At 50.5% G+C, this 22,519-nt stretch overlaps 1 protein-coding gene and 1 long non-coding RNA gene across 3 annotated transcripts; one reads left to right on the plus strand and one right to left on the minus strand.

Moving 5' to 3' along the window:
* Window positions 1-6,615: 6,615 nt before the first annotated feature.
* Window positions 6,616-14,072, plus strand: LOC308642643. Its single transcript, XR_014020597.1, has 3 exons — window positions 6,616-6,892; window positions 12,957-13,066; window positions 13,968-14,072. It is a non-coding gene; the product is annotated as an uncharacterized lncRNA (long non-coding RNA).
* A 1,248-nt stretch (window positions 14,073-15,320) lies between these two features.
* BATF2 (basic leucine zipper ATF-like transcription factor 2) lies at window positions 15,321-21,657 on the minus strand. 2 transcript variants are annotated; one of them, XM_081281774.1, is made up of 3 exons: window positions 21,503-21,657; window positions 20,073-20,177; window positions 15,321-17,176 (listed from the first exon to the last, which is right to left on the minus strand). In XM_081281774.1, exons 1-3 carry the CDS (start codon window positions 21,539-21,541, stop codon window positions 16,499-16,501), a joined length of 822 nt encoding a protein of 273 aa, XP_081137900.1. In that variant the 5' UTR covers window positions 21,542-21,657; the 3' UTR covers window positions 15,321-16,498. The 2 variants fall into 2 exon arrangements, with proteins under 2 accessions (XP_081137900.1, XP_081137899.1); XM_081281773.1 differs by having other exon boundaries at window positions 15,321-17,179.
* Window positions 21,658-22,519: the final 862 nt, after the last annotated feature.

Genomic DNA, 22,519 nt, shown 5'->3' on the forward strand with positions numbered 1-22,519 from the left:
CTCACCCCACCCACGCCGGGCGCGCCCTGATCGCGGTCTGCGCGTGCGCCAGCAGAGCCCCTGCAGGAAGCCCAGCTGGAGTTGCACGTGTCCCACCTGTCAGATCAGGTAGTCTAGACGTGGTTCAGTTGCTCCTAACCTTATCCACCGACTTTTTTGTGTGTGGTGTCCGCAGTACTGGGGGTTGACTCAGGGGTGCTGTGCTACTGAGGCCACATCTCCAGCCCTTTTTTAATTTTGAAACCGGTCACACTAAATTGCCAAGGCTGGCGTTGAACTTGCAAACTGGCATGCGCCGTCACCCCAGCTACCTTGCCTGCTAGGTCCCTGGTGAGTCCTGTCGGGTAGAAGTGGCTGCAGGGGGTGGGGTGGGGAGCTCCTGTGTGCAATGCATTGTGCAAGTCACTGCCTGTGCCTGTTGTCTTTTAATCCTCACCATCGTGCTCTAAGGCAGAACTTAATGCCCCAATTTGAAGGACACCCAGAAATGGGAGCACAAGGACTTGAACACAGTTTGTGTGATTACAAAGACCAAGGAACTTTCCCTTACACTTCCTATTGATAAGTTCTGACTGTGTTGTGACTTACCAAGTAATTTGGCTCCCACGTCTGCCGGGTGTGCAGGCTTGGTGATGACGGACCTGTGCACTTGGGTGATCTCTGCAGCCACATATATAAGCCCGTGTGGTTTCCTCTTCGTGGACTGCCTCCCCCTACCACTTTATAAAGTCCTATTCCCATTCCCAGGTAGTAAATGTTGTACATCTTTTTTTTGTTGTTTTGACCACAAATGGTCCTGCCCCTGGCAGGCTGTCCTCGCCTGATAAGAGGAAAAGGTGAGAAGATAAGGGTGGAGACCACCAGACTAGATGTTTTGAACCCCAAGGTAAATGATATCATGGAGAAATCCTGTGGTAGCTGATAAGTATTAGAAGGGAGGGTGAAAAGCCCCCAAATTTAATATAAATAATAGAGCTAATGATTAGGGATTCAGCCAGCCGAAACAAGGATGCAGTCTAGCTGGAGAGCCTAATGAGGACCTGGACTGACATCCCATCACTTGTCATTGTTTCCTGACCCTCTGTGTGATCCTCACTGCTCTCCAACCCTACCGCCTCGTCTGGACCTTGGTGAGAGCCTCGCCTTCTCCCTATGACCCTCTCCTCTACTGGTCGGTTCGGTCGTCCACTCCATGCAGGAAAAGCCTGCCTTGGTTCCGGACCTGGTCACCGTGGTCTGAGTGAGTGTGCATCTGCTGGACACAAAGCCTAAGGCTTAAGACTTTTGAACTTAGCCTGCAGAGGAAATGTCTGTCATGAGCCTGTCATGATTAAGTGTGTTTGCAGTGCTTAGAATTAATCTAGAATTGTTTGCTGTGAATTAATTATGTCTATTGCAGTGCCCAGCATTAAGGATTGTCGTTTTCTTGATTAAGAACCTATAGAGTGAAATAGTATTGAGTAATTTGAGTGAATAAAGCATTGAAAGGGGCAGAAGCGTGTAGAATTCTTTATTTCTCCCTTCGACTGCATACGTCGCAATTTTGCCCCCTCGCCATAGCAACTCCCTGAAAAGTGAGTACACTGTGTGCACTGAGGCTAATGCAGTTGTGGCCAGGGGCAGCTCCTGGGTGTGACCTTGCCTGTCACAGAGTAAAAGTTGCCCAAGTCAATAGGACTTGGGTCTCAGCACAGGACAATCTCCCAGCCGCTGTTGGGTGTGTGTTACTTGTAGTCATCATCCTGGGAACTAGAAGAAGGACCCTTCTTGGGTGGGTGAAGGACCCAGGCTTCTGTATTTAGTCTTAAATGTAAAATTATTTGGGATGTAAGAAAAGCAGCAGGAAGGGGCTGGGGTTGTGGCTCAGTGGTAGAGTGCTTGCCTAGGAAGTGCGAAGCCCCGGGTTTGATCCTCAGCACTACATATAAATAAAATAAAGGTATTATGTGCAACTACAACTAAAAATAATATTTTTTTTTAAAGAAGAGAAATGAAAGCAGCAGGAAGGGAGACCAGAGTGGAAAGTTACAAGTAGTTAACACCAGAGTATGGAAAAGTCACCACCCCTTGACAAACAGGAGGTGAGGGGTAAGGGACTGGCCTGACCAGCAGAAACAGAGTGAGTCTGTGCCAAGATGCACTCACTCCTAGAAGGCTTTCCCAACCACAAGAGAACAAAGGGAGGTGGGGACAACTATTGGCATCAGATCAATATTGGCCTCAGATTTTAGGTCGGGAGCCATTGTATCTAGAGGCTCCAAAGTTTGGATTCTGAGGCAAAGCTGCTTAATTTCCCATAAGAACATGTGCCCGCTAAATGATCAGCCCCACCCCAGCTTATGACGCAGCTCCTAAGCAGCTTATGAAATTCCTCTTGCGGGCTATAAAGCTGCCCCGTGAGTGCCCACACGCTGCTGCTCTCCTCGGAGGGATAGCCTTGTCGGTTTGCCTTGTGCTACTGACAATAAGTCTCTTGTGTGAGTTTCTGGTGTGTGGTGTGGTCTTTGGACTTTGTGTGGACTATACAAGTGTCCTTTCAACACCTGAAGGTACATTTCTTTAAATAATCCAATAGGAGACAGTAAAGACCCCCATAGTACTTAGCAATTGAGGAACCAGGGGAGGGACCTTGCACACTAGGGAATAAAATGCTGATTGTCACTGCTCCGGCTGTGCGTACTCACCCAGGCACGGATCTTGCAAGACCATCATTAAAAGCCTCGTTTTCTCTGTACCTTCATCTCTAAGTTCATTCTTTAGATGTGGACGGGAGAGCCTGCATCTCACAATCCGCCTACCTGGATGCTACTTGTGCCTCAGATGATGAAGGGAAAGATGGAGAGTCTTAAATGGCCACCTGTGTGATGTGTGTAACTCTGAGGAGAAGTGGCCCCTGGCAGGAAGTGACCTGCACTTAGACCTGCACTTTTATTTCCCACCAGCCTGGAGGGAAATAAATAGACTGGGGATTCTGACCAGAGGGCATTATTACAACCCCAAATAACCAATCCTACTTTCTGTCATCTACAACTATGTGGTCTCAAGTGACATAAAAGAAACACATCAACACTTAGAATAAGATTGAACCAAAGTACCTCCTGGCAGACACCAACCGTTACTTGCTGCAGTCCAGGCATGAGGGCTGCCCCTGTGAACCCAGGTGGCTTTTCAGTCCATGTGGCCCACCGCCATTTGTCATGAAGCCATGGCTGCTTCATGGGGCTCTGGCTGAGGGGCAGTAACAGGATGCCACTAGAGGGAGAAATTCTCACTGAAACAACAGGAGATCCTTGGGCCAGAGGAGCGGCCAGGGCAATACCTGAGCAGGAATTTCAGGTGGGAGTACCAGGTAGGGAGTAAGAGCAAGGGAGATTATTAGAGAAGGGAAGGGCTGGAGTGAATATTTAAGAGAATAGATTCTGCAGTTTGGAGCCAGAGAGTTAAAGGAATAACCAATATTTATTCAATCAACAAATATTTATTGAATAACTATTACTTACCAAGCACTGTTCTAGGCCCTGGGGATACCATGGTGAACAAGACAGAGTCACCTGCCGTCATGAAGATGACATTGAGGTCAGACTCCATGGGGAGATTGGGGGTGTGATCTGTCCTCTGATACTGCCTGGGGCATCAGCCAGACATAGAACTTGATTTGTGGGCAACTCAGAAAGGGTATTGGGTCTGGCTGACCCTGCTTAAGAGGTAGAGGTGGGACAGATACTGGCGACCACAGACAAGACATGGGGAGGGGCCCCCCACTTCTGGGGTCCTTGTCCCTAGGGAAGCACTTGATATTTTCCATTAATTTTTTTTTTTCGCAGTTCTAGTAGCTGTGTAATGTTATCCTGGGGTAGATTTGCCTTGTCCCTAGGGATTCTTTTTTCTATAAACTACTAATAAAGTTTTTGAAGTTTACATACAGAAACAGGGTGAGGATGTCTCAGAACACAGGTTTAGCATGCATGAGGCCTTGAGTTGAATCCTCAGCAGCGCACGGACACAGTGACATTCAGAAAAAGACACTCTTTTCAATATATAATTCTATGATTTTTAACGCATGCCAAACATTTTTAGCACATCCTATTCAAGGATAGGTAAAAATAGAGAATAGTTCCTCCCGTGAATTCCCTCAAGCTGTCCATCTGCAATCAGGAGATGGGCAGGAGGCCCAGGAAGGATAGTCCAGTCCTGCTGCATCTGTGTGTCTACAAGAAGTGTAGTTACTGTACCCCTAACCCCTGGCAACCTGGATATAGCAATAATCCAGTCCTTTTTGTTGCAAGTGGTATCTGTTATATGGCTAGTCACCATTTGGTTGTCTATTTGCATATTTATGGACATTTTTTTTAAGAGAGAGTGAGAGAGGAGAGAGAGAGAGAGAGAGAGAGAGAATTTTTAATATTTATTTTTTAGTTCTTGGCAGACACAACATCTTTGTTGGTAGGTGGTGCTGAGGATCGAACCCGGGACGCACGCATGCCAGGCAAGCGCGCTACCGCTTGAGCCACATCCCCAGCCCCATATTTATGGACATTTAGGTTGTTTTCTAGTTTTGGCAATTTTGAATAGAGCTTCTCTCCATGTGCACTTACAGATAGGCATGGGAGCGCATACCTGTAATCCTGGAGGCTCAGGAGGCTGGGGCAGGAGGATCGCAAATGTGAGGCCAACCTCAGCAACTTAGTGAGACCCTGTATTCAAAATAAATAAATAAATACATAAAAGGGCTGAGGATGTAGCTCAGTGGTAAAGCCCCCCCCGTGTTTACCCCAGTGACACACACACAAAAAGCACATGCAGGTTGTTGTGTGGACTTCTGTCTTCATACTTCCACAGTAAGAGCCTAGATATGGGACCCTGGATTAGATGGCAAGGGTATTTTTAACTTTATAAGAAACCATCAAGCTGTTTTCCTGAGCAGCTGTACCATTTTGGGTCGCCACCAGCAGAGTGTGAGAGTTTCCATTGCTCTGTGTCCTGGGAAGCACTTGATATTTTTCCATTAATTTTTTTTTTCGTAGTTCTAGTAGCTGTGTAATGGTATCCAGGGGTAGATTTCATTTGCACTTCCCTAAAGACTCATGAGGTTGAGCACCTGTTCCCATGCTCTTGGGATTCCTAAAAATTAATAAACGGGTACCCCGACTTGGAAACAACTTACACTACTGAAGAGACTTGAATAGATTCTGACTTAGCCTGACCTACTGGAGTATTTTAACGGCAACTCAGCAGATGACAACTCAATCAAAGGCACACATGGCAGATCTGGAGAGCCAGCAATCAGGGGCAAGAGGCTGCTGCAGGGGCACGGCCTCCTCTGTTTCAGGTTTCATTTGGAGGAAAGCATTTGGTCCTCTGCCTACACAAGGTGCCACCTTCCAGAAGCTTCTCCATTTTTGCTGCCCACTCCCTCCTATTTAACATCCTCCCTTCCGTTTTATTTATTTATTTATTTATTGAGAGAGTGTTGTTTTTAATATTTATTTTTTAGTTTTAGGTGGACACAACATCTTTGTGTGTGGTGCTGAGGATCCAATCCGGGCCGCACACATGCCAGGCGAGCATGCTACCGCTTGATCCACATCCCCAGCCCTGGACACAACATCTTTGTTGGTATGTGGTGCTGAGGATCGAACCCGGGCCGCACGCATGCCAGGCGAGCGCGCTACCGCTTGAGCCACATCCCCAGCCCTTATTTTATTTTTGAGGCAGGGTCTCACTGAGTTGCTGAGGCTGGCTTTGAACTTGTGATCCTTCTACCTCAGTCTCCCAATTAACTGAGATGCATCTACCCCAGATCCCAGCTATTTTTTATCTTCTTTTACTGAGACAGGGTCTCAAGCTGGTCTTGAATTCCTGGACTCTGAGTGCCTGGCTCAACTTTTTGTTCGCTTGTTTTTGCAGTAGTGGGGATCAGAACAGGACCTGGCACATCTAGACAAGGGCTCTCCCACTGAGCTCCGCCCTAGCCCTTAAGCAGATTTGAAAATTCAGTGCATAAGGGCACAGAGACACTTGTGCTCCAGGCCTTAGGGGACCTCAAGGATGATACCAGCCAGCCAGGAGTCACCAGGGCTCCCTGGAGGAGAAGATGCCTGCACTGGGTCCTGAGATGGGCAGGAGGCACAGGGAGAGTAGTCCAGACGAAGTAGTCTTGTGTCTACAAGAAGTGCAGTTGCTCCACTGTAAGGAGGAAGGACTGAGGGCTGAGGGTGTGGCTCGGTGGGAGAGGCCCTGAGTTCCATCCCAGCACCACAAAACAAAAAAGACTGAAGCTGTGGAGTTGCAGGAAATGAGGCTCATGAGGGAGGCTGGGGCTACATCCTGAAGAAGCTTGTGCTCCATGTTCCCAGGGCTTTCTCTGCCTTACCTTGAACCCACTGATCAGTCTGCCTACAGGGGGCGCTATATTTTGTCCTTCTCTGGGCTTCTTGTGTTGCTTGCCAGGGTGTCTGGCACATAGAAGGTGCTGATAAATGTTTGATGAATATAAATAAATATGCAGTGTATGACAGTATATGACATTTATAGGGTAACCCAGCCCTGGAGTCCTGTCGGATCATCCCAGTAATTCTCAAACTTGAGGGTGCCCCTAAAAGTTGCTGGGGGCTATAATGTTGCCTGTGATGCCTGTAATTCCATCAGCTCAGGAGGCTAAGGCAGGAGGATTGCAAGTTCAAGGCCATACTGGACAATTTAGTGAGGCCCTGTCTCAAAATAACAAATAGGACCAGGGGTGTGGCTCAGTGGCAAAGCACCCCTGAGTTCAATCCCCGGCACCAAAACAAACAAATCATCTAAAGGGCTGTGGCTTGCTGGATTCAGCCCCCAAGTTTCTGACTCAGGAGATGACGGGTATCAGGGCCGTTGAAAATTTCCTGTTGAACAGGTAAGTTCCCAGGTGCTGCTGCTGCTGGGGGCACTAGGATCACCTTTGGGTGACCGTGTGTGTGTGTGTGTGTGTGTGTGTGTGTGTGTGTGTGTGTGGTGCTGGGGATTGAACCCAGGGTTATGCAAGCAAGGGAAGCACTCTACCAACTGAGCTATATCCCCAGCCCCTGGGTGACTATTTTTGATGCAAGACTGTGATTACAGGTTAGGTGCTTCTCAGAGCCAAGTCCTGGACTGGGGACTGTCGATGGGCCCTCATTGCTGTGGTTTGTCACAACCATCTGATCCTCTGACTGTTCAGGGGATTTCTTTTGTATTAACTGGTCCCTTTGACTGTAGCTTTGGAGTTACTTTCTCGGGGTCCCCTTCTTTCAGGGAATTCCAGGAGGGTTCCCCATAACTGGCTTCCCTCCTGCTGAACAGTTCAGCTTGGGAGCTGCCCAGACAAGATGAATCTGTGCTGTGAAGCGGGGCTGCAGGGCTGCAGTGCTGCATCAAGGGTCCCTGTCAGTCACCAGCACTTGGGCCCACATCTGAAGACCGGTGATCTCCCCCGGGGAGAGTCAGACAGGTCATGTGTGTCTCCTTTAAGAGCCGGGGCTCCCTGTCTCCAGGGCTGAAGGAAGGAGCCACTTCATCAACAGCTCCACTTCCTGCAGCACCTGGGGCTCCCCTCTCTCCATCCCCCACTGCCTCCCCTTGGGCTTCCCAGGCCAATTACTGCCAGGCAACAGCCCTCAGCTCGGGAAGCTGGTAGGCCAGAGACTGGTCTGGCAGGGCCTCGGGGAATCGAGGTGACCCAGCTTGGAGACAGCCCTGGGGGCAGAGGGGTCTCCTAGGGGTGGAGACTGTCACTCAGTTGGCCGTTCATTCTCTCTGTATGTGTTGGTTTCCGGGTCATAGTAAGGCTGGGAAACCTGGTGACCGCTGGGGTGTGAGGCGTAGCTTAGAGAAAGACTGGGGGAGTGTTGCTCAAGGGCTCCAAACCCCTCCAGGCTCGGAGGCTTTTCTACCTCGTTTAGCCACGGGAGCTGACTGCTGCAGATGGTGGCCAGAACCCTAGGAAGGAAAACCGCCTTCCCACCTGGGAGACCCATTCAGAAGAGCGCTCCTTAGAGAACTCACTCTGACCAAGGCTCAGGCGGACCCAGAAATCCTCCGGGAACCTTGGTCCAGGCCCACCCCCAGTTCAATTCAGAGGTCTGGGCATGACCAAGAGAAGATCTGGGCTTTGCGCCCCATCATCAGATAAACAGGAGCCCAAGACAGACAGGGGCAAGAGCCTGCCAGGACCTGGGCCAGCTGCTAGATGCACTTATCCAGGGCACGAGTCTCTAGGGAGATGTAGCATTCGCTGAATTAGAAAAGCAAGGGACTGTGGACCCTTTAAAATGGAATGAAATTCCACATGAATGCACGCAGAGACACTCACATTCCCAAAGGAACAGTCTCCAAGGCACTGAACCACTGATCCAAGAGGAAAGGTTTCAGATTCCTTCCTGCCTCTGTCCCCTGTAGGAGACCTGAAACCTCTTCCTCTCCCTCCAGCCATCTCTGAGCACAGGCTCTGATCTGTCCAGAACTCTGATTGTTAATAGATTCCACTTGGAAGAGATTCCCCTAGTTTTATTCTTTTTTTTAATTTTTTTTTTTTCCTTTTAGTTGTAGGTGGATAAAATTCCTTTATTTTATTGATTTTTATATGGTGCTGAGGATCAAACCCAGGGCTTCACATTGCTAGGCGAGTGCTCTATGGCTGAGTCACAACCCCACCCCTTCTCCCCTCTCCGTCCATTCATTCTTAAGAGCTAACATTTATTGAACACTTACTACATGCCAGGGATGTGTCATACACCTGGCATGCAGCCCCTTTACTGACGTGATTCAGACACAGCAGAAGAGACCATAGATAATCAATGCTCAAGGAATTTTCAAACAGTGAACACATTCATGTAACCACCACAAACACCAAGAAAAATAACATAACCCTAGAGGGCGCCCCCTGTACCTTGCCAGAGACTGTCAACTGTGGCTGGTCTTGGTACCACAGATTAGTGTGTGTTTGTTTGTTTTCTATTTTGAATTCTATATAAGTGGATCATGCAAGTCATTGTCTCTTTTGTGTCTAGCCTCTACAGTCCGACATTATGTTTGTGAGGTTGGTTCATATTGTTCCAAATAGTTGCAATTTTTTGTTTGTTTGCTTTTGGTACTAGGGAACCAACCAGGGCTGCTTTACCACTGAGCTATATATATGCCCAGCCCTTTAAATTTTTCATTTTGACACAGGGTCTTGCTAAGTTGCTGAGGCTGGCCTCAAACTTACAAGCCTCCTGCCTTAGCCTCCCAAGTAGCTGGGATTATGACACCAAATTATTTTTTAAATCTAGTTAGATGTCAAGTAAGCATCTCAAATTTAACAGGAACAAAACAGGGCTCCTGATCTCCCCTCTACACAAACCCCAAACTGTTCCTCCTCCTGGTCCTGGGCAGCTCCAACCAGTTGTTTACACCCCAAATCTCAGGGTCATCTTCTCTCCCTCCCTTTCCCCACATGCATTGCACGAGAACATCCCATCAGCTCTGCCTATAACACACGTCTGACCTCTTCTTATCACCTCCGCCTCTACTCTCACCCTTGAAAATTTTGATCTTTTTAAAATGTCAGGCTCCGGGCTGGGGATGTGGCTCAAGTGGTAGCGCGCTCGTCTGGCATGTGCGAGGAACTGGGTTTGATCCTCAGCACCACATAAAAATAAAATAAAGATATTGTGTCCACCTAAAACTAAAAAGTAAATATAATAAATAAATAAATTCAATAAAATGTCAGGCTCCCTGCTTTGTGGAGGAAAAAAAAAAAAAGCAAAACCTTTGTGGTGGCCTGTGGTTCTCCCTGCCTCCCTGGCTCCATCTCCCACCGCCCTCCCCTGGCTGCCCCCTCCCCCCCTGCACTGGCTGTCCCTCTGCCTGGTGACTCTCCCTTGTCTTCCCATGGTCCATGCACTTGCCTCCTTGAAGTCCTTGCCCAGATGTCATCTTCCTGCCGAACCTGCTGGGCACCTACTTAAATTGCAACGTCCTCACCCTAAAACACTCGATTCCTCTCTTCCCGTCTTACCCTGTCACTTCTCCACTAAAACGTAAGGTCCACAGCGCAGGCAGTTTCAGGGGTCTGATCTCTTCCCTAACCCCAAATGCCTAGGACGGTACTTGGCAGAGGAAGTATAAAGAAATATTTTTCAAATGAGTTGAAAAAATTAGTGTAACTGCTTAAAGTCCTCCAGTGGCTGTCCATTTGTGTAGGAGTGATTTGGGGTTCATCCCATGGCTTCCATGATTTTCTTGGCCCGTGCCCAACTTCATCTTTCTCCTTCTCCTCGTTGACCGAGTTCTGGCCACATCGGCCTTTTTTCTATTCCTCAAACGCACCTAGCTTTTTCCAAACCCATAGGCTTTGCACATGCCGGGTCCTCTGCCTGGGATGTTCTTACCCTAGATCTGGGCGCGGCTGGCACCCTCTGATCATTCAGGTCTTAGCCTGCATGATGCCTCCCCTTCCCCGAATTCTCCAGAAAAGCAGCTCCTTCAACCAGTCAATCCTGGCGGCTTTCCTGCCTTTATGTTCTAATAGCAAGCGCTTAGCAGAGCCACTGAGCCACATCCCAGTCCTCTCCAAACTTTTCACTTGTAGTTTATTATCTGTCTTTACTGATTTGAGTTTTAGAACCTGAGGAGCAGGAATACTGACATATTATTCACCACTGTATCCCAGCACTTAGTTGAGTATCCACTAAGTGTTCAGTAAGTATTCAGTAGGGGGTCAGGAGTCTGAAATCAAGGGGTTGGCAGGGCTAGGCCAAAGCCCCTGAGGAAGAAGCCTTCCTTCCCTCTCCCAGACTTTGGTGGCTCCAGGTGCTCCTTGCTTGGGACTACATCCCTGACCTCTGCGTCCCTCTCTGCATGGTCCTCTCCTCCTCTTATGGCTGACCCCCTCTTAATGGACGTCGGATTTAAGGTCCACCAGGATATCCAGGATGACTTCTTGACACTCTTAATTATATCTGCAAAGATCCTTTTTCCAAATAAGGTCACACCCACAGGTACTAGATGGACATATCTTTTGGGAAGCCACCATTAAACCCATTAGTAAGGTAAATGGCAGAAAAAGAAACAGCTTAGAGTTCCAGTGGGTTTAAACTTTAGTCCTCCAACGAGTGACTGCTTTTCGAGACATAAAGATCCACTTCTGGGAATACGGCCATGTGTCACTTAAAGATGGGGACACCTTCTGAGGAACACATTGTTAGGCAATTTTGTTACTGTGTGATCCTCAGTGTTTTCACAAACTAAGACAGACATGTTGCCAGGTGCTGTGATCTTAAGGGGCAACCACTGAGTATAACTGCTGCTGTTGTCTGAACGGTTAAACTCGTAGAAGCAGAGATTACAATAGCACTTGGCAGGGGCTTCAGGAAGGGGGAAGCGGGAGAAGTTCAATGGGAGTAAAGTCCCAGTTATGCAAGATGAATAAGATCTAGAGATCTGCCGTACAACACAGCACCTATCATTAACAATAGGTGTGGATCTCTTATAGAGTGTCCTTACCACACACACAGAAGGACACGGGAAGCACTGGGAGATATTGGATATGTCTGTTCCCCTGATTGTGGTTGTGATGTCATAGTTTGCATAGGTCCAAATTCTTCAGATTGAGCACATTAAAAATGTGTATTTCTTTCTATGTCAACTATTCCTCAATAGAGACTCTCGGAGCCTGGAGCGGTAATGCACGCCTGTAATCTCAGTGACTCAGGCAGCTGAGGCAGGAGGATCGCAAGCTCAAGGCCAGCCTGGGCAACTTAGTGAGGCCCTGTCTCAAAATAAAATAGAAAGGGCTCAGTGATAAAGTGACCGTGGGTCTGATTCCTAGAACTGATACCCTTGGCCTGCAAATGCCGGACATTTCAGTGCTGACTGTCCACGCATCACTTTAAAGGGTGTTCTGGGGAGGGAACACCTGCACTGTCCTTGCTGCCAGGCTAACGTGAGAGTACGTCTCCAGCGAGGTGCCTTGCTGCAGCCTGAAACCCCACAGCTGCTCACTGCTGGGAGCCTTGGCATTGTTTAAAGGGATCCAAACTGTCACCTTCTGAAAAAGAACCTCTCCAAAGAAAGTCCTCTACTAGTGCTGGTGATGGAAGGAAAAGGTAGGGCTCCAAGAGGGGGCTGCTTCTTCCCCAGCATGACAGGCAGCTTCCAGGACCTTCGGCCACTGAGCCTGACTCCAGGTTTTTATACACTCCCTGGTGGAATCCCCTTCCCTTGAGTGTGACCTGAACCTGAGACTTACCTCTAATGAATAGAATATGGCAAAAATGATAGGATGACCTTTTTTTTTCTTTTTCTTTTTTGGGTACCAGGGTGAACCCAGGGGCCCTTCACCACTGAGCCACATCCCCAGCCCTTTTTTACATTTAATTTTGAGTTGCTTAGGACCTTGCTAAGTTGCTGAGGCTGGCTTTGAACTTAGGATCCTGCGTCAGCCTCCAGAGCTGCTGGGATTACAGGAATGGGCCATCAGGCCCAGCTCGGGACGACCTTGGGCTAGAAATGTGGCTAAGATAAGGTCTCTGCATGCACCCAGCCCTGGGCTCCATCCTTAGCAATGAAAAACAAAAAGAAGTAAAATAAAAGTAAATAAATTTTAAAAAGACTGTGTCTTCCATCTTCCTCCTATTGCCCATCTTTCCTCACTCTTTCTTGGAGGGAAAACAGCTGTCAGGTTGAGCTCTTCTACAAAGACGCCAAGCTGGTGGGGTACCGATTTCTCTAGCCAACAACCTGTAATCGTCAATAAAAGACATACTTGGGTGATGGGCTGGGGATGTGGCTCAAGCGGTAGCGCGCTGGCCTGGCATGCCTGCGGCCAGGGTTCCATCCTCAGCACCACATACCAACAAAGATGTTGTGTCCGCCGAAAACAAACCGAGGAATAAATATTAAAAAATTCTCTCTCCTCTTCTCTCTCTCTCTCTCTTTAAAAAAAAAAAAAAAAAAAAAAGACATACTTGGAACTGGGCAGTTTTGTCAGCTTTTTTGCTGCTGTGACTAAACAGCCCAACCAGAACAACTGTAGAGAAGGAGAGGCAGGCTCCATTCTTCGGGACTTAAGGTGAGGCAGGACGTCTTCATCATGGAAGAGTGTGGCAGAGAAGCAGCTCACATGATGATCAGGAAGCAGAAAGACTCCACTGGCCAAATACAAACATGTACCCAAGACCATGCCCCATGCCCCACCTCCTCTAGCCACACCCCACCTGCCTCCAGTCCCCACTCAATTAATCCCATCAGATGATTGGTTCACTGATTGGGTTAAGGCTCTCACAACCCAGTCATTTCTCCTCTAAACCTTCTCGCATTGTCTCACACGTGAGCTTCTGGGGGGACATCTCCCATCCAAACCACAACATAGGCCTTCTAGGGTCTGCAGAACCACATGGGCAGCTCAGAAGCAGACCTTTCCCACGTGGAGCCTTGGGGTGACTGTACCTGGCCAACCTTGGTTGCAGCCCCCTGTGAGACCCTGAGCCAGTACAGTAGCACAGCCTGTGTCATGCCCAGACTCCCAACCCACAGAAACTGTGCGATAATGAAGGTTGCTTATGCCAGCCACTAGGTTTGGGAGTAATTTGTTCCACAGCAACAGACACCAACAGACACCAACAGGCCCAGATATAGAGTGGTAGGATATATTCAGCCTCGCGGCTTCTGCGCTCCTGCTCACTGTTTACAAATTTGGGAATTCACAGATACAGCACTTATCGCTCTCAAAAATCTACAACATCTCCTCCCACTCCTTTTATTCTGTTTATGTTTGGGAGGGAGCATAATATCAAACGATAGTGACAGTTCTATTCCTATATTCTATTTTTCCTGCTTAATATGTTGCATTTTCTCATCTCATTAAATAATCTTCCGAGCGTTCTTTATTCTGAGCAGCTCTTCACTGCTGCCCCGATGAGCGGACCAACATTAACTAAAGCACTCCCCTCCTTTGTGTTTTGGGCTTACAGTAGAGTTTTGCCCCCTTGGGCGATATCCATGAGCATGTGCCGGCCCCTCTGTTGAGGATCTGCAATAAAAGTACACAGAAGACCCCACGTGGTGGTGGTGCACACCTGTAATCCCAGAGACTCAAGAGGCTGAGGCAGGAGGATCGAAATTTCAAAGCCAGCCTCAGCAACATAGGAAGGTCCTAAGCAACTCAGCAAGACCCTGTCTCTAAATAAAAAAATACAAAGGGCTGGGGATGAGGCTCAGTGTTTAAGCACCCCTGGGTTCAATCCCCAGTACAAAAAATAAAAATCATGGGATGTCTGTGTCTAAATGCTTCTGCTCATTGAACCAAATCTATACCTTTTCCTACTGTGTGTTCCTGGGCTTGTTATTTAACTCTCCTGGGCCTCAGTTTCCCTTTCTGAACTGCAGGGATGATAGTCCCATTTTCTTCACAGAGTTATTATAGGCACCATTTAAAACACAGTACAGTACCCGTCATCTCAGGGTATTTAGACACCAGCCAGGCTGCGGTACCCTCACCCCATCAAGTTCTGGTCCACAGTGCATAATGCCAACTCTTGTCCCAGATGTAAGCCCACCTCCAATCAACAGCATCTTGGCTTCCCTCCTGCCCTCTAATTCTCCCTGAACCCACTCTGCTAACTCCAGCTCAGCTGCCCTCCGTCACCCTGACACCTGCCTTTGCTACGTGATCCTGGTGTGATAGTTAATTTTACATCATCTTGGCTGAGTCATGGTACCCAGACAGGTGCTCAAACATTACTCTATGTATTTCTGCTGAGTATATTTTTGGATGAGAATGACATTATTATGAGTAAAGCAGACGGCCCTCCATGGAGGTGGGTGGGCCTCAATCAATCAGTCGAAGGCCTAAATAGAACAAAAAAGGCTGATCTTCCCAAACGAGTGAATTCTGCAGCAGAGGCCCTTGAACCTGAACTGCAACACCAGTTCTTTCTTGTGTCTCCAGCCTACCAGCCCACCCTGCAGATTTTGAATATCTTAAACTACTCCCCCCACCATGGATATGTGTGTTTATATGTACATAAATACATACACACACATGCACACCCTATTGGTCCTGTCTGCTCAGAAACACCAATGCACTTGAGCAAGTCCATCTCATCTCTGGGCCTGTTTCCTCACCTGTAGTATGAGAGGAAGATCAGATTAGGGGGTTCATGGGGGATTTCCCACCTCTAAGATTCTAGACCATTCCTTCTTCTTCCAAAGGACCTTTTAATTTCCGCAGCATAAACCACACCCAGAGCTTTAAACAACTAGCCTAAGCAAAAAAGGAGTGGGGAAACACTTTTGAATTTATTTGCCATCATATGTGCCAAGACTTGTGCCCAGCACCTGGGAGTGTGTTAAATCCTGACATAGTGTCTCAGCTACATGTGTGAGAGTCTGGGTGAAGAGTCGTCTCCGAGTGCTTGTCCTGGAGCGCGAGGGACACCCGCTCTCACCTAATCTGATTGCCCTCTCCGAGCAGACACCCCAGCTGAGCCTGGTCTCAGGCTCCTGCTCTGTGCTGCCATCAGCCCCTTCCCAAGAGCCAGGAGGAAGCTGCTTCAGGGGGTCTGAGGGTAACCAGGCCTGGGGGTGCGCAGGGTCCTGGTGCTGCCAGAGAAGACACCAGCCCTGCCGCTGCTAGGCTCGAGTGCAGCGCCGGCCCCGGTACTTCCCTCAGTCTCTCTTCCTGCTCTTGGGGCGTAAAATGAATGGATCACTGAGGTCCAGCGGCCAGGCCTTGGGGAAGGGGAGGCGGGGAGCTACCTGGGATTAGCCAGGAGAGCTGGCCCTGCAGAGTCTCCCCCAGGCCTCAGAATGGCTGTGGGTACCAGCCTCTGGAAGTCCCAGAGGGGCCCTCCAGGCCTCCATCGGCTCCAACTCACAGTGGTTTCTCGGCACTGGAAACACTCCTGGGATAACGCAAGCGTCTTCTCCTGGGCTTCTGGGCTTCTCCTCGCCCACTGTGAACTCTGGATTGTCCCCAGCCAGGGCAGCGTTTCTGGGACAGCTGGGTTTTTGCCAGGGGAACTGGACAGCAGAGGGGAGAGCCCTCTCTGCTCCCAGCAGTGAAACTCCTTATACCAGCCCTCAGTTTTCAGGACTTCAGACCCGTGGGCCCTGGTCCGGGATCTTACCAGGACAGCAAATGATAGTGTTTCAAGTCTCAAGAAAGGCTGCGTGAGAAACTAATAAAAATAAAAATAACAAATTAAGACAGGCTGTGTAATGTTCAACATGTCGCTTGACTTCTCTGAGTCTCTGTTTCCTTGTTTGAAACAGTGGAATGGTAGTCTCTGTTTCATAGGTGACTGTGAGGTTGGAATGACATATTGGTGGTGGCAGGGGCTGCGGCAGTAGAAGGCTCTCAGCGATGGCTTCCTTTTCCCCAGGGAAATCCTGGCCCAGCTGGTCAACCAACAAGGAAATCTTCCAGCAGCAAAGGAGGCACCTGGTTGCTGAGGCTGCTTCCTGGGCCTAAGGAGGAGGCAGCTCCATTCCTGGGAGCAGGTTAGAAGTGGACTTGGGCAGAGGAGAGGAGGGGGAAGGCCAGGAGGGGCTGAGGGCCGGGCCCCCCTGCAGGCCCTTGCCAGTCTGGGGCTGAGAGAACAGGCTCCCTCCTCTGCAGACACGCAGGCCCTGGAGCAGCTGAAGGGTTGTGGGGAGAGGACTCCAGTCGCCCCCTGATGGGGTACTCCGGTCCCAGGGGCTGTGGAGGGGCAGGCTGGGCTGGAGGGCTGGGCAGGAGGGCACCAAGCTTGGAGGAAATCTCCAACGGGCCAGAGCCAGCGGGTGGGGCAGACAGGTCAGGCCTGAGGGACAGTTGGGCAGGAGGTGCAGTCCCCACGGCAGGGCCAAGGGACAGCAAAGGCAGAAGGGGTGGGAGAAGGCCAGGGGAATCCTGAGAGTGTGGACCTGGAGAAAGTTGCTGAGCTGGGGAAGAGGAGACTGGAGTCTGCATCAGGCCCTTCTGCTTCAGGCAGCCATGTTGCCCACGGGCAGTGGTTTGTCCCAGGGGCTGCTGGGGCCAAGCCCAGCAGCCAGCAGGCTCCGGCGCTGGGCGGGAGGCACAGTCCAGGCGGCACACACACTCATGCAGCTGCAGAGTGCGAGTCCACCACCCTAACTCAGCCTGCAGGGCCTGGATCTCCTTCCGCAGGGTGTGGTTGTGTTTCTCCAGGGTCTCGTACTGCTGGGGGAGAAGCGGTGGGCCAGGAGGGGACGTCAGCCTGCAGTGGGGCCGGCGTGAGCCCCATCCCCCTCCAGGCTCCTCATGCCAGAGGAAGCTGCCACCTTCTGCATATCCAGGCTAGAGCCAGCCCTCTACCACGCCCCCATCCTGTACCCTGGCAGGGCACAGAGCTGCCCTGCTCTCTGCCCACTGCGAGTCCCCTGAGCTGCACCCACTTACCTGGGTCTCCAATGGCTTCCTCATTGGTGTGCCCCCAACCACCCAATTCTCTTGGCCCCAAGAAGGCACTGTCATTAACTGGAGGCCAAAACCCTCCAAAGGCCCAAAACTCCCAGGTTCCAAACTCCCCGTGTTGGCCCTGGACGCCAGCCTGGCAGCCCCTGCTCAAACCTCCAGTGCCATCTGTCCTGCCTTGTCTCCTGCTCCTTCTCCTCCTGTCCCTCAGGTGGAATTTATTTCCTCAACATGTTTCCTGTCTCCTCTGCCTGGACACTCCTCTGCGCCACACCCTGTGTGAGTCCCAACGTGGCTTTCACGTGGCACCTTCCAAGTCATTCTGTCCTAGACAACTCAGGTGACTTAATGTCACCTCCAGGCCTCCACCTCCACCTCCCTGGGGAGCCGGGGCTCATAGCTTGCCAACTGAGGCACCGTGGGATTTGGGGTTCAGTTTTCCAGGTTGACAGCACAGGTGTGCTCTGCTGGACAGCTCTGAATCAGCCTTCAAAAAGTTCTGTTCTTCCAGACACCCAGTTCTGAGAATCTGCTGGGACAATCGTCCACTTCCACTTCCACTTCTAAATGGCCATCTGTGATGACAGCGATGTCAGAAACGTGGAAAGAATTTTATTTTCACATTATAGGCCGAGTGAGATGAACAGTTTCCTTCAGTCCCCTTTTGGGGACACTCGAAAAGGAGAAGTTGTAAGGATGTTTTGCATAAAAACGTGCCTTAGGCCATGGTCTCGAGAGTTCCTAAGGACCTCAACACCACCAGTGGTGGTTTCCATGGGTGGAATGGACACTTCTAGAACACATCACCAGGTCCCCTAAACTCTCCAAACCTCCACCTGACCTCCAGGAACTGAGTCACTCATTCATTTTTTTGTTTGCCACCTTCAGCCTGTTCAAATGTCACTGCTCAGGGGATCTCCCTAGTTAATCTCCATCACGCCTGCCTCTCCCTTCCCTTTTCCGTTTTATTTTCCCCCTTCAGACTTGTCACCACTTAACATCTCCGACGCTTTATGGACCAGGTACTTGTACTCTGGCCTCTGTGAGAACAGAAGCCCCTGGAGGTGGGAGGGGGGCTTTTGTCTGGGGCTCATATCTGCCCTCCAGGGCCTGGGGTGCAGGGAAGACACACCGTAGCAGTCTCCACAAGGAGCAGATAGAGGACGCACAGTTTCCCGTGGTGCTCCCTGGTGCGCAGTCTGCAGGGGGCGCCCCCCACCCCAGCCAGTGCTCCACCTGCCCCTGGTGCATGTTCTGACCTTCACCCACTTGGAAAGCTCCTATGGAGCCCTCAAGTCTAGATCACCCTTCATCACCTCTTTATGTCCCCAAGGCCACTCACAATAGTGTCCCTCTGAAATTAGGATGAGGTCACAATACCCATGTGACTGTGTTTAGAGATAGGACTTTAGAGCCAGGCATGGTACTGCATGCCTGTAATCCCAGCAGCTTGGGAGGCTGAAACAGGAGGATCACCAGTTCAAAGGCAGCCTTAGTACCCAGCGAGGCCCTAAGCAACTCAGTGAGACCCTGACTCTCAATAAAATACAAAAAAAGGGTTGAGGATGTGGCTCAGTGGTTGAGTGCCCCTGGGTTCAATCCCCAGTACCAACAGAAAAAAGAAAGAAATAGGGCTTTTAGGAGGTAATTTAGAGTAAATGAGGTCATAAGGGATCTTACAGGATTGGTAGCCTTATAAGAAGAGGAAGGAGGACTGGGGATGTGGCCCTGTGGTAGAGTTCCCCTGGCATGCGTGAGGCCCTGGGTTTGAGCCCCAGAACCACCAAAAGAGGAAGGGAGAGAGATGACTCTCCTCTCACATCCGTGGAAAAAGACCACAGCACCCCCCAAGTACCCTGGCAGGAAGAGAGCCCTCAGCACAGAGAAAATTAACATGTACCTTGATCTTGGACTTTAGAAAATAAATCTCTGTGGGTTAAGCCTGCAGTGTATGCAGCCCCAGCAGATGGATGCGCTGCCCTACCCATGTGTCCCCACACTGCCTTATCATTTGCCGGATGGTGACTTGATCCCAGGGCCTCTCACCTGCTCTGCAGGCTGAGCTATACCCTGTTCTAGGTGATGGGCGAGTAGCAGGGAAAGGAATGGTTCCCTGCCCTTAGGGTGCCGAGGCGGGAGACAAGTCATGTATTTGGGATGTGGAACCAAGGGCCACTGCTGAGGATGGGTTAATTAATTAGTGGGTTATTTGGTTATGATGAGAGTGGATGTGCTATAAAAGTGAGCTGTCTCTGCTCCATCTTGCTCTGTGATGTGCCCCGACATGCCACTTGTGACCAGCAGGAAGGCCCTCCACACAAACTGGCATCATGCTCTTCGATGTCCCTAAACCAACCTCTTTTTTTTTTTTAATTGTACTACTGGAGATTGAACCCAGAGACACTCTCCCACTGAGCTATATCAACAGTCCTTCTTGCTTCCTTCCTTTCTTCTTTCTTTTTTTAACCTTGAGACAGGTTTCACTAAGTAGCTATGGTGGCCTTAAACTTGCAATCTTCCTGCTACAGCCTCCCAAATTGCTGGGATCACCAGTGTGCACCACCATGCCCAGCACAAACATCTTTTCTTTACGAATTATCTGGTCTGTGGTATTCACTTATAGTAACAGAAAGTTGTCTAAGATGGAGGGTGTCCCCACCTGGTGCAGGGCATCTGCCTTGTCTGTGTGCTTCTGCCGGCTGCGCTGGGCGGCCACCCGGTTTTTCTGTTTCTTCTTCAGCTGCTTCTGACAATCTGGTGGGTCCTGCTGGGCATGGGACACAGGGCTCAGGGATTCCAGCAGGGCTCTTGCCCTCTGCTCTGGCCAGCCATTTGCCAAGCCAAGTTGTTCCCTTGGGGACTTGACCTGTCCTCCTAGAAGCCCCTCTTGCTCCTTCAGCACCCATACTCCTCTGCAGGCCTCGCACACCTCATGAGCCCTGCTCATAGAACATGTGGGGGCGAGGACAAGTAGGGAAGCTGAGGAGCCTGGGATTGAAACCTGGACAGAACTGGCTTCGAATGGCACATTCTCACGAGCCAGGTCTCTCTGGGCTGGTCACTCACTTCTCTGAGCCCGGTCACCTCCTCTGTGCAAGAGTGGCATTATGGTACCTTCTTCAGAGGCCACTATGAGGCGTGGAGAGAAACCCACAGGGCAGGCAGCTCAGAGCCAGAGCTGGGAGAGGTCAGCTCTGCTCCTGAGTGCTCCCTGCAGTGCCCCCTGAGGGCGGGGCCCTCTGTCTATGTCCTGCTCACATCCAAAGCTGATATCCACTCACTCCACAAAAATCGATTACTTATCTACTGTGTGTCGGCCGGTCACGTAGCCAGGGGGACACAGTGGTGAACAAAACAGGAACCACCCCTGCCCCCATGTTCTAGCTGAGCAACCGTCTGGGACGAATGAATGGAGAGTCCCTTTTGCCAGACCAATGGACTCCAAGGTTGTCAGCTGCGACCATCCCCAACCTGGGCACCTTGGAACTTAGGTGAACATTCACCCCAATGGCCCAGAGCTCTGGAAAGACGAGGCCCAGGGACTGTGGAAGACCTCACAGCCCAACAGGCCCCCATCAGTCTTCGGGGGGTTTTGTGGGTAAGGACCTCAGGCAAGACCCTGGCCTCCTTGGCCAAGGATTCTGGATCCTCAGTAGTTCCTGGCTCCAGCTCTACCCAGGCCACAGCCTCTGGTGCCTTCACGACCACAGCACCCTCATTTCAGAGACTAGAGCCCGGGGAAGGACCCAGTGAGAGAAGAGGGGAGACCTGTGAGGGAACCCATGGCTGCAGGGGTCATGGGAAGACAGAGACTGGAGGGACCACGGGAGAAGAGGTGGGTCTGGAGAGAGCCGGTGGGAAGTCCAAGTTCTAACCCTGAGGCTGCAGCTGCAGCTTGGGAACTGTCCCCCCATGGTTCAGGGGAGGAAATTCAGACTCAGAGAGGGGTTGAGTGGAGCCTGCCAGAGGTCACACAGCCCAGGAGCACAGAGCTGGCACTAGAACATCCCCCCTCATGCCCCACTGCCTGGGCCCTGAGACCCTCAAGTCCACTCCCGTCACCCCCCACCCCTGCAGCCCCGTACTCACGGGCCCCTTCAGCAGCACTTCTCTCCCACAGAGGTGCATGGCTGAGGCAGGGGAGCGAGGCTCACACAGATCCTGGATGTCCCTCAGCAGCTGTGACCTCCCGGTGCCCTCTGGGGACCCAAGGAAGTGGCAGCTCTTTAAATCCCTAGTGACCACTCCGCCCCCAGAAAGCCCAGTTTCAGTTTCTCCTAAAGCCACCGGCTGCTCAGAATCCCTGGCTCAGGACTGCTCACGTGGCTGGAAGTTCCTGACATGATCTGGCTTCCGGTTGGGCCCCTTTTCTGGGAGAAGGACTATGGAGGGTGGAGACTGGGAGAATGAAGGCCAGGTGTGGGGAGGGTGTTCTGGGGAGGGAGGGAGGGCTGCCAGGAACAGAGCCAGGGAAGAAGCCAGCGGGGCCCCAGGTTCACATGGGGCTGGGGACAGTCCCTGTGCTCCCTGGGGCACAGGTTCACAGCCCACAGCAGAGCAGTGCAATTGTGAGAAACTGAGTCACCCTCTCTGAGCCTCAGTTTCTTCATCTGTAGAGGGTGTGAGTTGGATGGTACAAATTCCCAGGCTCAATGTAGGAACTATGGGGGAGAATATGACTCCCCCGATCCTCTGAGATGGAGTCCAGGTGGGTCTGTAAAATCAAGCAATGGGCCTTAAATAAAAATGGATGTTACTGTTTCCATAGATCAGACCTAGGGACTAAGAGCCCAGCTTCCAAGCTATGTTTGCAAATCTGTAAAGCGAGGATAACGATTTTGTTGTGATGAGATGGGTTAAGGCAGGTGAGTTGCCTGAACCCAGGCCTGGTGCCGAGAGTGAGACCTCGACCTTTGCATTTATGAAACCCTGGGAGATTCGAAACTGTGTTTATCACCAGGCCTAACAGTCCAAAGCATCCAGTTGTGTGAAAATAGCAAACTGCTACAAGATCAGAACAAGACGATGACATTTCCATAAGGTTTAATAATATAGATATGTAAAGAGGTCATGAAAGTATAAAATGAGCACCAGAATGAGGAACAA

Source organism: Spermophilus citellus, assembly GCF_964194105.1.
Source record: "Spermophilus citellus genome assembly, chromosome: 2".
NCBI classification, from domain to species: domain Eukaryota; kingdom Metazoa; phylum Chordata; class Mammalia; order Rodentia; family Sciuridae; genus Spermophilus; species Spermophilus citellus.

Bases quoted from the DNA above. Each gene is read 5' to 3' on its own strand.
- BATF2 (XM_081281773.1), bottom strand. From the start codon at position 21,541: ATGCACCTCTGTGGGAGAGAAGTGCTGCTGAAGGGGCCC. The intron at 20,178-21,502 runs GTGAGTACGGGG...CATGCCCAGCAG, and splicing joins AAGTGCTGCTGAAGGGGCCC to GACCCACCAGATTGTCAGAA. The intron at 17,180-20,072 runs GTGGGGACACCC...CTTCTCCCCCAG, and splicing joins AGGCAGATGCCCTGCACCAG to CAGTACGAGACCCTGGAGAA.